This window comes from Suncus etruscus, chromosome 13 (genome assembly GCF_024139225.1).
Source record: "Suncus etruscus isolate mSunEtr1 chromosome 13, mSunEtr1.pri.cur, whole genome shotgun sequence".
NCBI lineage: Eukaryota > Metazoa > Chordata > Mammalia > Eulipotyphla > Soricidae > Suncus > Suncus etruscus.
In genome coordinates, this window is record NC_064860.1 from 14,180,865 (window position 1) to 14,195,983 (window position 15,119).

General features: G+C 39.9%; 1 protein-coding gene across 1 annotated transcript in view; it reads left to right on the forward strand.

Annotated features, from left to right (window-relative positions):
* The window catches only part of DNAH11 (dynein axonemal heavy chain 11), a 331,898-nt gene that overhangs the window by 10,718 nt on the left and 306,061 nt on the right, over positions 1–15,119 (forward strand). Inside the window, 6 exon segments of the mRNA XM_049785980.1 lie at positions 1,290–1,436; positions 4,483–4,679; positions 5,989–6,178; positions 7,162–7,261; positions 8,810–9,021; positions 14,598–14,831. Coding sequence (XP_049641937.1) covers positions 1,290–1,436; positions 4,483–4,679; positions 5,989–6,178; positions 7,162–7,261; positions 8,810–9,021; positions 14,598–14,831 — 1,080 coding nt within the window.

Genomic DNA, 15,119 nt, shown 5'->3' on the forward strand with positions numbered 1-15,119 from the left:
TGGTGGAGCTCTGGAGCCACCTGGGGTACCGAATATCTGTTTAGGGTCTGTCTGTCATGTCTAAGGCAAACCCACCAACTGTGCTATCTCTCGGGTCCTGAACTTTAAATGAAATCCTTTGGTTCACAAAAGATTAAGATACTCTATGTATTTTTTTTTTCCAAGCCAGAAAAGTTTAGAGTCAGTTTTAAAGTTTTTATGTCTTCAAGCGCCTCAATTTCATAATATTCATCCTCGATATAATTTGTGGAAATTAGAAGGTAGCCTGAAGTTTGGGTAAGTTTTAAAGTTATTTTGACTGTGCATCGCTGCTCATTTGAATTAAGAAAAGGAAGGAAGGAAAAAAAAAAAAGAAAAAGAAGGAAGGAGGAGCCGGAGAGATAGCATGGAGGTAAGGCGTTTACCTTTCATGCAGAAGGTCATCGGTTTGAATCCCGGCATCCCATATGGTCCCCCGTGCCTGCCAGGAGCGATTTCTGAGTACGGAGCCAGGAAAAACCCCTGAGCAATGCCGGGTGTGACCCAAAAACCATAAAAAAAAAAAGAAAAAAAAAGAAGGAAGGAAGGAAGGAAGGAAGGAAGGAAGGAAGGAAGGAAGGAAGGAAGGAAGGAAGGAAGGAAGGAAAGGAGGGAGAGAAAGAGGGAGGAAGGGAGAGGAGGGGGAAGGAGGAGAGGGAGGTAGGAAAGGAGGAAGAAAAAGAAAAGAAAAAGTTAAGGAAGGAAGGAGAAAGAGTAAGAGAAAGAAAAAAGTAAAGAAAAACGTTGGCCAGTAGAGGAGATATGACAGAACTCTGGCGTTAACTCAAGTTAGTGGATCTTCATATCTGAAGATATGACTGAGCTGTGGAAGTGTTAAACTATCTCAATTAAAGACTTCTCTACTTTAAACATACAAATTAACCTCGGTGTGCCCTGCTTACTTCAGTTTGGCTTATTTCCAGACGAGAAAAGATGATGAATAAGGTGCTAAGATGGAAACATTCTTTATGCACCTTATATTTGTTTTTAATTACTAGATGTTATGGTCTATAATGATCTGGTGTAACTGGCCTACCTTGTAAAGGTGATATTTCCACACCTAGAATGCTGTGAAATTAGCATTCTAATAGAACAAAGAAAACTCGACACACTTGTACACACTTGCAGTACAGAGAAGGGCACTGGAACAATCTGACTTGTATGGGTGGGCAAGAAGCCAGAATTTGTTCCTGTGCTCAGTCTAGCAGCAAGACAGATGTTCTGCCTTGTTAACATGGCAACTCAAACTCATTTCCTTGTGCTTATTTCAGATTCCAAGAGATGCGAAGCATAAACTTGTATATGTTTCCAAAAAGATGACTGAAGAAGGTGTGACAGCGAACGATTTTTCGCAAACAGTTATATTTGGAGAGTTACCAGTCTCATCTCTTGCACACGTAGCTACATTCGTGGACGAGGTACTATTATTCTCTCTTGAATACTTGATTCTTCATCGCTGACATGTGGGATTATTCAGAACCACTCTGGCTAGTTGCATTTTTTTTTTTATTTAAAGAGAACGCAAGAGAGTAAAGAATAACTTTGGATTTAACAGTCAAATGTTGGTAGAGGCCTTTGGATTGGTCCTCATATTGCTTTCTAATTAGATGTCTCTTGATAGGTTCCTTTGTTGTTTTTTTGTTTGTTTGTTTGTTTTTGTTGTTGTTAAAAAGATGTTTCCCCATTGCCTCCTCATCTGGCTTTTCCCCCTCCTCTTGGGGGTGGGCTTTGCTTTTCCTAATAAAGATTGCTTTGGAGGCCTGAAGGGAAGCTGCCATCTTGGTTCATGGTTCTACATGGTAGAGTGACTGGATCATGGGTGAACAGCTTGGATTATTTCCTGTGTCAGAATTTCTGCAGGACCTGTGTCTCTTGTCCTTCCCAGACGGGGGCCATGGGGATCCCATTCTCTCTCTCTCTCTCTCTGGGGATTGTGAAACACACAATCCACCATTTCACTGTCAAAGACCATTTGAAAAATGAGCTGACTCCGGTGTGACAATTAAGCGGAGAAAATTTGTACACATAATTCTTTTTTTCCTTTTTAAATAATGGAAATAAAGAAAAAATTGCTCAACTAGCTTTTGGATTTGGTTGTATGGTTTGAACTTCATGTGCAGGATAAAAACACCTACTGATTAAGGCTTCTTTCCTGGCAGAGCTGCTCGGTCTTCATTGATTACCACCAGGAGAACTTTCTAGCTTATTAATATCCAGCACAGATGATGCAATTTAATGAAAATAGGGGAGACAGTAGGCAGCACTGTTTCCAGGGGATTGTAATTATCCAAATTTAGGAGTCCTGGGTTTGATATGAGTAGAGCAGTTCTCTGAATCAAGGAGGACATGGTGTTATAAAAGAATGTATATAGGGGCAGAGCAATAGCACAGTGGATAGGGCTTTTGCTTTGCTGTTGCTGCTGACCTAGGTTCGATCCCTGGCATCCCTTATGGTTCCCCATAGTCCTTGGAAATTTCTACGTTTTATCTTCATCGTGTGAAACAAATAATTTTGAAACAAGTGGTTTCTCTCCCAGAATAGTAGAGATAGAGAATGAAAGTTTGAACTTTCCTACTAAGTAAAATAGAAATAACCTTCAAGAAGCAACTGCTGCTGTCTAGCATTAGACTTAGAACACAGTTGTTCAACCCACCGAGCCTCGTCTCTGCTGTTTATTTCCAAAGCTCCTGGCCAGCTCCAGGAGTCGCTTTCAGGACACTGGCTTCAGGCTGGTGGCCTAGCAGAAGTCCCTTTACTCCATAATTTTTTCTCCCTGTTCAGTTTCTGGGAAACATCCATTTTAAGTCTTTGCTTGAGACCCCAAATCAAGTTTTGGTTGATCACTCCCATTGGTGCTCAGAGGACCGTGTATGCTGGGGATCAAACCCAAGCCTCCTACCTAGTATACCTGCCCATTGAGCTCTCCTCAGCCAAGTGGAAAGACTTTCCTGGAAAGACATTTTTTATATCCTATCTGGCCAAGAGAGATATTTTCCCCACTTTTCCTCTTTCAGTTCTGAATGGCCATGATCAGACTGAAGGCAGTAAGGCAGACACTTATTTCTTATCCACCTCTCTATTCCTAGCGTTTTATGTTCTGTGCTATTAAGGAACATGTAATACAAGAATTTGGAGAAAAATGGTTTCCGTATCTTGAACATTGAGTTCTACCTTATTTTTGGTCAGCTTAAAAATCTATATTAAGCTTTGAAAAGTAGAATAAATGAATACATTTTATTTTTTTAATTTTTTAATTTAAACATCTTTTTAGAATAAATTAATCTTTAAATGTGATTTAAATGTGAGATGAAATGTGAGATGAGACTAGCTAACATCCCTAAACAAAGGTGTTTCCCAACTTCCTCTTCTCTGTAACCTCCTCCTTTGAGATGTAAAAACCCACTGGAAAGTTACTTTTGTGTTTCTCTCTACTTTCCCCTTTCTGATATGGGGAATTGATTTGAATAGTTATGGCTTTTCACTGGGCCGAGGGAGCACTTGGCTGAGAGAGGTCATGAAGTGAAAAGCAGATAGACTGACTTTTCCAGAACTGCTTGGTGTATTAGTTCTTTGCCGCTACCCTGCTTCATCAGACCTGGCTGAGTGGAGTTTAGAAATACGGTGCTTGGGGTGATCCGACTACTTGTGGATTTATTTTATTTTACAGTAAAATATTTTCTAAACATTTTACCTAATTATAATGATATGTTTTGAAATTTTGGTTATGATATTAATTAAGGTATAGCATATGCGATGTAACCTACTTCAAATATAATTTTACAACTAAACCTTGGTGTAATCTGATAACATGGAGAGATTGTATCAGAAAAAATTAGGTCTCAAACTTGTCAGTATAGGAAAGCAGTGGAAAAGAAAAGAACTTCTTTAACTCAGTGGTTTATACCCACATATGCCAGTCACTAGGAATGTACCAGTTATCTCAGGGTTATCACCACATAGTTTCATTAATGTGCCTCCAATAATGGAAGGAGTTCTGAAAAATGTCCAAATGATATAATAAATATCTTTCTGGCTATCAAACTTTAATCCTCTGGTTGCTACCCAGGACTTGTAATTTTCTCTTATGTGATTCCAAAAGATTTTTCTCTATGTGATTCCAATAGATTTTGTTTTCCCCACTAAAATGTTATCTAGCAGGTTTGGTTTGCATTAAGAAAGCAGTTAACTTCCTTGACATGCTCTTATTTCATGGACCATCCACAGATGCTTGATAAGTGAATAACTAAAATGAACCATCATAGTAATTCCACTTTGAAAAAATTTCTGTCTATTAGATTGAGTCTAAATTGATCACTGACATTGTCTCCTTGTAGATTCAGGACTGTAGGAGGAAATTTAGGAAATTAGTATTTTGATGCCCATTTTGTATGAGAAGAAAATTATTGAGGAAGTATGTTATAAGTTAACTTAAATGCTTTTAAAAAATGTTTCTCTTTCTCTAGATCTTAGTGTCAATTCTTTCTAATAAGAACAACCATATGTCGTGGTCTCATTTTGTTTCACAAGACATGGAGCATCACATAGAAATCATGAGAAATAAGATGCATATCTTTAGAGGCAAAATGTCCAGAAGAACACTTCTTCCAATACCCACTATTGCAGGAAAAATCGAACTGGATCAGAAAATTTTAGAAACCTCGTATGTAACAATATATGCACTGTATTTATATCGAAAGTCAGAATTACCATTTATTGCTACCCATTTATATCCATATAAATTTATGTGGATACTTCATATGTGTGACTTGTTTTCTTTTTTCTTTGCCTTTTTTTTAATACTTTATTTTATACTTTTTCTTTTTTTTTAAGCTTTATTTATTTATTGATTGGTTTTTGGGCCACACCCAGCCATGCTCAGTGGTTACTCCTGATTTGCACTCAGAAATTGCCATTGGCAGGCTGGGGATTGAACTTGGACCTCCCACTATGCTCTAGTCCACTAACTTATCTCCCCCATTACTACAGCTATGTATTTTTGGACATAACATGTTGAGACATTATGAGTATGCTTTTATTTCAATGTGCATTTTAACAATAGCGTATACAACAGCAACCTATCAGAGTTGTCATCGTATCAACAATTCTTTTAGTGAAGGGATTTTTGTTTGTTTTTGAGTCACATCTGGTTGTATTTAGGGCTTGGTTATTTCTGGCTCTATACTCAAGAATTACTCCTGCCAGGCATGGGGGGTCTCAATAGGATGCTGAAAATCAAACCTTGGTCTGCTGCCTGCAAGCCAAACTCCTTAGTATTACTTCGGCCCTGAAATGATTTTTGAGAAAATGTTTTCATCTTTCTTTCTTTTCCTTTTTTTTCTGTTTTTTTTTTTTCTTTTTTTCTTTCCTTTCCCCTTCCCTTCCTTGCCTTTATTTTGGGGTCATGCCTGGTGATGTGCAGGGGCATGGCATACTCTTGGCTTTGTTCCCAGGACTCACCATTGGTGATGCTTGGGGGTCATATGTACTAAATGGGATTTGAACAAGGGTCAGCTGCATACAAAGCAAATGTATTAATCTCTATACTATCTCTACAGCCTATGAATATTATATATTTTTTGTTTCACAAATTTGTTTTTGATTTTTGGGCCACATCTGGAATTGTTGAGAGGTTACGCCTGGCTCAGCACTCAGAAATCACACCTGCGGGGCTCTGGGAACCATGTGGGATGGTGGGGATCAAACCTGGGTCGGCCTTGTGAAAGACAAGTTCCTTATCCAATGTGCTATTGCTTTGGCCCTCTCATATCTCTTTTAATGTTCAGGACATGCTAGTGACAAACTAGCAATGTCAGAACTCAGATTGAGTCCCTGAGAAGAATTGACCTGATTTTGAACTATTTAGAAAGCCAGTGTACAGATACATAAAATTCTTAACAGAACCCAAGTCCTATTGTTACTTGATGAAATATTTTTAAAAATTATTTTATTGGTCATTTCAGTGCTGATAGGCTAGAGCCAAATGAAAGGACAGTTCTCCATGCAATTGAGTCAGTGGTTATTAAATGGTCACATCAGATCCAAGAAGTTGTAGAGAAAGATTCAGTGCAGCCTTTGCTGAACAGCGTTTTCTCAAACCCTCAAGCAGAACTGGATTTCTGGAGCCTAAGGAGGGAGAATCTGTCCTGCATTTATGACCAAGTAAGCAGAAAGCCCTAAAAACTTCTTGTAAAACCAATAAGCAAAGTCAGTTGTGAGAGCTGGTCTCCAGAATAGGAATCTGTAATAATCTGATTTTATGGACCATCTTTAAAGTGTTTAATAATAATCTCTTCTTTGAAGGAGTTTTGCACTTTCAGAATTAATGGGATTGAGAGTGACTTTGCTTTTTTGAGACTATTTTGACAGCATTTAGGAGAACGAGAAGCCATTTTGTGACATAGAAAGTGAGTGGTTCCCCGAGGAAACATCAGAGATTGTAAAACATAACTCATCTAGTCAATGGAACTGATCAGGGAGGAGTAGAATCTTGCTTAGTGGAGAAACACACATTTGGGGGCATCACATTGGGTACTCTCACTTTGGCTTCTCTAGTGAGTTTTTACCATAAGGTTACTGAGGGTGCTAAAAACTAGGTCACTGATTCACATGTTTTTTTTGGTGTTTTTTTGTTTGCTTGTTTGTTTTTGGGCCATACCCAGTGGTGCTCAGGGGTTACTCCTGGCTATCTGCTCAGAAATAGCTCCTGGCAGGCACGGGGGACCATATGGGACACCGGGATTCAAATCAACCACCTTTGGTCCTGGATCGGCTGCTTGCAAGGCAAACACCTCTGTGCTATCTCTCCGGGCCCCGATTCACATGTTTTTATGTATTTTAGAGATTTTCTCCAATAGTGAAAGACATTTTTTTTCATGGAGAATTTAATATTCTACCTATGTTGTCAAAAGACTTTGAGAATTAAATTAAAGTTATAAATACAAATATATATAATATAAATACAAAATAAAATATGTACTTAAGGAAAAATATAGGCTTTAAAGACTTGAGGATATTGTGTCTTGAGTAAATTATAATTTAAATATTTTGCCACAGAATGCATTTATAACTAATCAGACTTAATTTTCTCTCTCTCTCCTCTCTGCTTTTTTTTTCCTTCTTTCATTTTCTTTTTCAAATTTTAGCTTCAAGCTCCTATTGTCCTTAAAATGGTAAAGGTCCTAAAAACAAAGCAAAGCAGCTATTTTCCAACTTTGAAGGTCATTTTCAATGCTGTGAAAAATGGTAAGCCTCTTGTTTTCCAAACTGAGATGACTGTGTAGTTTGTCTAATAGTAAAACCATTCAAATTTGTATTTTATTCCCCAGCTACACTAACTCTTTCTAGGTGTATAGTAAATATCTACTAAAGTGTTTGAACATTGAAGTGATTTGTGTGTTGTGTATTGGAGATATGGGGTGGGGGACATACCCAGCAGTGACCAGGACTTAATCCTAGCTCTGTGCAAGGGATAAAGTCTGGTGTTGCTCAGGGACCATATATGGTTCTGAAGATGAACCAAGTCTGCTGCATGTAAGACAAGCATCCTACCTGCTGTGTTATTTCTCCAATCCCCATGAAACCACGTTAATGCGTAGAGTTGAGTGTTATTTAGTATACTATTATACAGCCATTGTAGATTCATCTTAAATAGTTTCAGAATATTTTCATCACTTGTGTATAATGATAATGGTTATGTTTTAATTTAAAAATACAGTAGAAATTATTCTCTTTGAGTTGCCCAAAGGAGTAGATTGAGACAAATGACAAAATTGTGGTAAACTTGGGAAGAATTAGCTTTCTACTGGTAAAACCTAGATATAGTCCAGACCATCAATTGACAATAACTTTGAAGGAATGTTTTAATCCCACTTTTCATGGTATTGGGTCAGTTTCTTTAGCATACTAATACATTCCTCCCTACACACACACACACACACACACACACACACACACACACACGCTCACACACACACACACACTCACACACACACACACACAATTTTTTTTTTCTTGGTTTTTGGGCCACACCCGGTGACGCTCAGGGGTTACTCCTGGCTATGCGCTCAGAAGTCGCTCCTGGCTTGGGGGACCATATGGAACACCGGGGGATCGAACCTCGGTCCGTCCTAGGCTCGCGCTGGCAAGGCAGACACCTTACCTCTAGCGCCACCGCCCGGCCCCACACACACACAATTTTTTCATTCAATTGGGATGTCCTTTGACCAAGTAAATCACTATTCACAGATTCTTTTTTTTTTTTTTTGGTTTTTGGGCCACACCCATTTGACGCTCAGGGATTACTCCTGACTATACACTCAGAAATTGCCCCTAGCTTGGGGGGACCATATGGGACGCCGGGGGATCGAACTGCTGTCTGTCCTATGGTAGCGCTTGCAAGGCAGACACCTTACCTCTAGCGCCACCTTCCCGGCCCCTATTCACAGATTCTTCCAAAGAGTTGTAATGAGTCTTACCAAAGTCTGTTGTAGAACAAACAATAGAAATAAACACTGAAGGGGCCGCGAGATAGCATGGAGGTAAGGTGTTTGCCTTCCATGCAGAAGGACAGTGGTTCGAATCCCGGTATCCCATATGGTCCCCCGTGCCTGCCAGGGGCGATTTCTGAGCATAGAGCCCGGAGTAACCCCTGAGTGTGCTGGGTGTGACCCAAAAACAAAAACAAAAAAGAAATAAACACTGAAGTGTAGCCTGTTGCATTTCATCATTCACTTGAAGGTGTAAAGTCAGTTTAGAAAAATATTATGTGACACCAATTGTCACTTTTTTCAGCTCTCCTGGAAGCCCAAGATGTGGAACTTTACCTGAGACCTCTGAGAAGATACATCCAGAGCCTCCAGGAGATGGAATTTCCACAGTCTCGGGGACTGATTGCCCCATTACTTCACACCATCTTTCTTATCTGGAGTCATTCCAAGTTTTATAATACCCCTGCTCGGATTATCATTCTTTTGCAAGAGTTTTGTAATCTCTTTATTGACCAGGTATATGGCATTAAAAGCACAGAAGCTGTACAAACTATTAACCTTGTTGTAGGTATTTATTAAGTCAATAAGGAATAAGTAATTTCAATATACAGTCAGAGCATCAATTCTATACATAATTTTAATCAGGAAGGACTGTTATGGTAAGAAAGGTAGATAACTTTTTGATTTAAAGGCAACAAAGTCCTGGAAATGATTCATTGCTGAGGGGTAGGGACTTCCAAGAAATCTTGCAAACTCTATGGTATAAATCTATTAGGTCTGGCTCCTGGTCTGTGTCAGCTGGAATTGGTCAAGTTCCTTAGGAAATAATGTAGCTTCTCCTGTTCTATAACTACTATTCCTGTCTTTTGCTTAAAGATTTCTTGGGCTGAAGAGATAGCATGGAGGTAAGGCATTTGCCTTGAATTCAAAAGGACTGTGGTTTGAGTCCTGGCATCCCAGATGGTCTCCCGAGCCTGCCAGAACAATTTCTGAGTGTAAAGCCAGGAGTAACCCCTGAACACTGCCAGTGTGGCCCCAAAACAAAACAAAAAAACCAAACAAACAAAAACCCACCTGCAGCACTCAGGGGTTCCTCTTGGCTCTATGCTCAGAAGTCGCTCCTGGCAGGCTTGGGGGACCATATGGGATGATGAAATTCGAACGGGGGTCCTTTATTGGCTGGGTGCAAGGCAAACGCCTTACTGACGTGCTATCTTAAAGTTTCTTTTTACCTGATTGTCTAAGTGAACTTAAAGTTAGTTTTGGGCATCACTAGGTCCACACCTAGTAGTGGGTGGGTGCTTTCTAGTATAAATGTTTGAATCCGGACCTCCCATCACCATCCAAACACACACAAGGCATGTTCTTTATGACGTGAACCATATGTATGGCCTTCTAAGTGGCTTTGTAGTAAATCTGCCCAACATGTCAGGGATTTTTTTTTTAATCGTTGGGCCACACCCAGCAGTGCTCAGGAATTACTCCTGGCTCTATGTTCAGAAATCACACCCCATATGGGGAATCGTATGGGATGCCATGGATCAAACTCAGGTCCATCCCTGATCAGCTACGTGCAAGATAAATGCCCTACCACTGTGTTATCGCTGTGGCCCCTACGTGTCAGGAACTTTAAAAAAATGACAATGAGTTCAATTTATCTGAGTAGACTGAAGAGCTACATTCCTCTCTGCTAGCTGTTGGCTAATCTTATTTGTTTTTTTTTATATATATTTAACAAACACTTTATAGAATTAATATTTATCTGCAATTTTTATAGCTCCTTGCCAAAACCACAAACACAATCCCCATAGTAACATAGTAATAAAATCACTATTAGTAGATCTATTCTAAAATACAAACAAGGGGCCAGAGTGATTGTATAGCATGTTTTGATACAAATGAAAACCTTGTTTTTTTTTTTTGTTTTTTTTTTTTTTTTTTGGTTTTCGGGCCACACCCGTTTGACGCTCAGGGGTTACTCCTGGCTATGCGCTCAGAAATCGCCCCTGGCTTGGGGGAACCATATGGGACGCCGGGGGATCGAACCGCGGTCCGTCCTACGCTAGCGCTTGCAAGGCAGACATCTTACCTCCAGCGCCACCTTCCCGGCCCCTGAAAACCTTGTTTTAAAGCTGTATATCTTGTGGATTTGGGGGGAATATTCAATAGGAGTTTCTGGACATGAAAAACACAGTCACATTCATAAAATAGTTTTCAACAGAACTTAAAACAAACATTTTTATGGGGCCAGAGTAATAGCACAGCTGGCAGGGCATTTGCCTTGCACACAGCCATCTGGATTCAATCCCTAGCATCCTAAATGGTCCTCTGAGCCTACCAGGAGGGATTCTTAAGTGCAGAGCCAGAATTAACCTCTGAGTACCACCAGGTATGGTCCAAAAAACAAAAAAAATTCTATCACTTTATTTAAACACCATATTTTACATAGTTGCTCATAATACACTTGTTTCTGATATACATTATTTCAACACCAGACCCACGAGTGCAACCTTCCTTCCACCATAGTCTCCAGTTTCTCACCTATTCCCAAGTGTGCTCCCTCGGTAGGCACTAAATATTTTACATTATGTTGCTTGTTTCAACCAAATGGTAATGGAATTATTGAGGAAAAATGTCGTAGTTAAAGAAAATTTGAAAAGGTTGTTATATCTCACAATCGGGCCATTAAGTCATTGAAAGTTTTCTAAGCTGTTTGTGGCTAATTGAGAACTTAGTGTTATGCTGGGGTTTTTTTTTTTGTTTGTTTGCTTGTTTGTTTGTTTTTGTTGTTGTTGTTAGGCTTAGGAGGCTTTTATGCTACTTTGACATTTGTCAGTATTGATATTTGGAGATGCCACACCACAGCAAACCCCAGGCTTCTGGCATTTCAGAGGGCTGGGGTGATTCTCATTCAGAGAAAACTCCAGAGTTTGAAGGCCCCTAAACAGCATACTGGCAGTTTTTTTGTTAGTTAGGTGCCTGCAGAAATCAGTGCTAAAGAGTTGAAGTTTTGACATTGGCATGATGGCAATTGTGAAATATGGGCGGGTGAAGCTGCCAAGGCTTTTGGAGGGCAGAACTTATCTACACTTGCCCCGGGTTTTCAGCAGCAAGACAAGTATATCCATGAATTTTTGTGGCTTGGTTTACATTTCTTTTCTTTCTTTCTTTCTTTCTTTTTCTCTTTCTTTTTCTTTTCTTTTCTTTTTTTTTTTTTTTGGAACATCCAGCAGCACTCAGGGCTTACTCCTGGCTCTACACTCAGAAATCGCTCCTGGCAGGCTCGGGGGATCATATGGGATGTCGGGATTTGAACCACCATCCTTCTGCATGCAAGGCAAACACCTTACCTCCATGCTATCTCTCCGGCCCCTCATTTCTTATTTTTTTTAATATATAATTTATTTTATTTTATGTTATTTTATTTTTGGTTTTTGGGCCACACCTGATGACACTCGGGGTTTACTCCTGACTATGTGCTCAGAAATTGCTCCTGGCTTGAGGGACCATATGGGATGCTGGGGGATCAAATTGCGGTCCATCTTAGGTCAGCAGCATACAAGGCAAATGCCCTACCACTGCACCACCACTCCAGTCCTTATAATTTTTTAAATTTAGATAAAGAATGATAATTTACCAAGGAATTGATAGGTTGAGTTTTAGGCATATAATATATTTCAATATTAATCCCACCATAGTGTCAACTACCTTCATCAGTATTCCCATATTCCATCAGCCTCCAGCCCCCTTCCTTGACCCCACACCATCTCTGCCACCTTGAAAGGCACATCACAACATCTGTGGTTTGGTTTGCAGTTCTTTAGAGAATAAAATGAATTACATAGTTGACCGGTGAGCTGACATACCAGATATTTTTTAATAGGAACTAGATTTTATTCAGAGGTACTGACGAGGGAGAGGGTGAGAGAGTGAGAGAGAGAGAGAGAGAGAGAGAGAGAGAGAGAGAGAGAAGGAGGAGAGAGAGGGAGGAGGAAGAGGAGAAGACCGGGGGTGGAGAAGAGGAGGAGGGGGAGAGGGAAGAAGAGGAGAAGGAGGAGGAGGAGGAGAGAGAAGAGGAGGAAGAAGAGGATAGGGGATCCCAGGGAAGGTCTCCCTACAGGAAAGTCAATGTCTCAAGAGGAGAGATGTGGGCCATACACTTGTGCACCTTTAAATCTTCTTTTACATGTATGTTTCTTTGCTTGAAAAGTACTCTTGGGGTCTGGGGAGATAGCTCAAAAGACTGGAACACATGTTTAACATGTAGGATATCTAGAACTCATCCCTCCTTACATTAATATCCCTTATACACACATATACACACACACATTCACTCCCCACCCCGACCCACACACATTGCTAGATGTGGGTGCCCCCCCCCAAAATTAAAAACAGCAAATAAAATGTATCCTTAGTCATGAAAAAAAATTTAAAAAGCTCTAAAATCTAGAGATTGCGATTTGATTAAGCTTGACTGGTTGGGTCCATATATATTTGGCAATGCTCCATATTTTTAAATAGTATGCTTCCTTTTTAAATACATGTATGGGAGTATATTAAAGATGATTGTAAGTACTTTCCATCTTCTAGGGTTTTGGTGTCCTTTCAGATTGATCCCATGCTGTCAAGGCATTCAGGGTCTCCACCATCTGCAGTTGTTCTTGATCTACATTATTACTTTTACTTTCTCCCCAGGAAAGGTCACGCACAGTGGGGTTCACTACTTGATCCTGTCTCTGCACTCAGGACTCAATCTTTTTTTTGTTTTGTTTTGTTTTTGGGTCACTCCCGGCAGCGTTCAGGGCTCTATGCTCAGAAATCGCTCCTGGCAGGCTCAAGGGACCATATGGGATGCCGGGATTTGAACCACTGACCTTCTGCATGGAAGGCAAACGGCTTACCTCCATGCTATCTCTCTGGCCCCAGGGCTCTCTCTTGGCAGTGCAGAGAAACCATATTTGGTGCTGGGAATCAAACCTGGGTTGGCAAATTTCTTACCTGCTAGTTATGTCTCCATTCATTTATTTGTCACCTAGTCATTTTACTGATAGTCACAAACCCCATTTTACTTTGAAAGCAGTTTTCCTCCCTCTGATGTCCTAGTGGAAATGGAAATGGATAGACAGATAGGTTTCCTTCTTGGTCTCTGTATTTCTTTAATAGGAAAAAATAATTGTGCAGAAACACTTCTATAAATTCTAATTATAGAGTTGCCCTATCCATGAAACTTAGCAAAAATCTAGTCATTAGAAAAATGTACAAATCCAAAAATTATAGCTTTTAGTACACTATTTTCTCTGTACTTAATGATGTTATTGAAACAAAGCACCTGAATTTCTGTAATTTGTGTAGTCTTAGATCATTGCTGATCTTTTTCTAGACATTTTGTCATTTAAAAATAATTTGTTGGAAAAAATTTCATTGTTTTTTTGGGGGGGCACAACCGATGATGCTCAGGGGTTACTCCTGGCTTTGCACTCAGAAATTGCTCCTGGCTTGGGGGACCATATGGAGCAACAGGGGATCAAACCACGGTCCTTCCTAGGCTAGTGCTGGCAAGACAGATGCCTTACCACTCTGCGCTCTGTCCCTGGAAAAAAAAATCTTGAATGAGTTGTTTTCTGTTAAAAAAAAAAAAATAGCATGGTGGGTAGAGCATTTATCTTGCATGTGGCCACCCCAGGTTCTATTCCTGGCATATCTCATATGGTCTCCTGAGCCTGCCACGAGTGATTTCTTTTCTTTTTTTCTCTTCCTTTTTTTTAGGGGGGGGGGTCACACCCGGCAGTGCTCAGGGGTTACTCCTGGTACTATGCCCAGAAATTGCTCCTGGCAGGCTCGGGGACCATATGGGATGCCGAGATTCGAACCACCGTCCTTCTGTGTCTAAGGCAAACACCCTACCGATGTTCTATCTCTCTGTCCTCCTCACCCCCCAGGTTCTATCCCTGGCATATCCCATATGGTCTCCTGAACCTGATTTCTGAGAGCAGAGTCAGGAGCCATCCCTGAGCATCACTGAATGGCCCTAAAATAAAAATAAAAAGTTTATACACATTTTGATCATTGTTTTCCCTCATTAACTTTACCAGGCAATAGCATACCTTTGCCCTGAAGACCTTCTGAAGGGAGAAATTGAAGACTCCTTGGAAAAGGTGCAAGTGGCCATTAAAGTCTTCGAGACTTTCAAACACAATTTTTTCAACTATAGAAAAGGATTGGCAAGCTGTTTTGTGGGAAAGGGGGAGCTGAAACTCTGGGACTTCCAGTCATATCTTGTGTTTTCCACATTTGACAAATTGCTCGACCGTTTCATAAAAATAGAGGTACACTTTTTTTCTTTTTAACTTGCAATTTATGTTTATTATAGGTAGATTCAAATAATTCTGTAACTTATTTTTAGTAAAAAAATAGTTTTCATTGAATGAAATTTAGAAATTTATGGAATAGGAAAATAAATCCTATTCTGGCTTCTCCAGAGTAGAAATAAACAAATATACAGAGACAAGCAAGCAGGCTACATGTTCATGGACTTGAAGAGCAAGCTCCAGAATCCTATATGATTCTTGGGATACTTCAGTGGAGATGGAAATTTCCCTTTTATTTTACTTCTT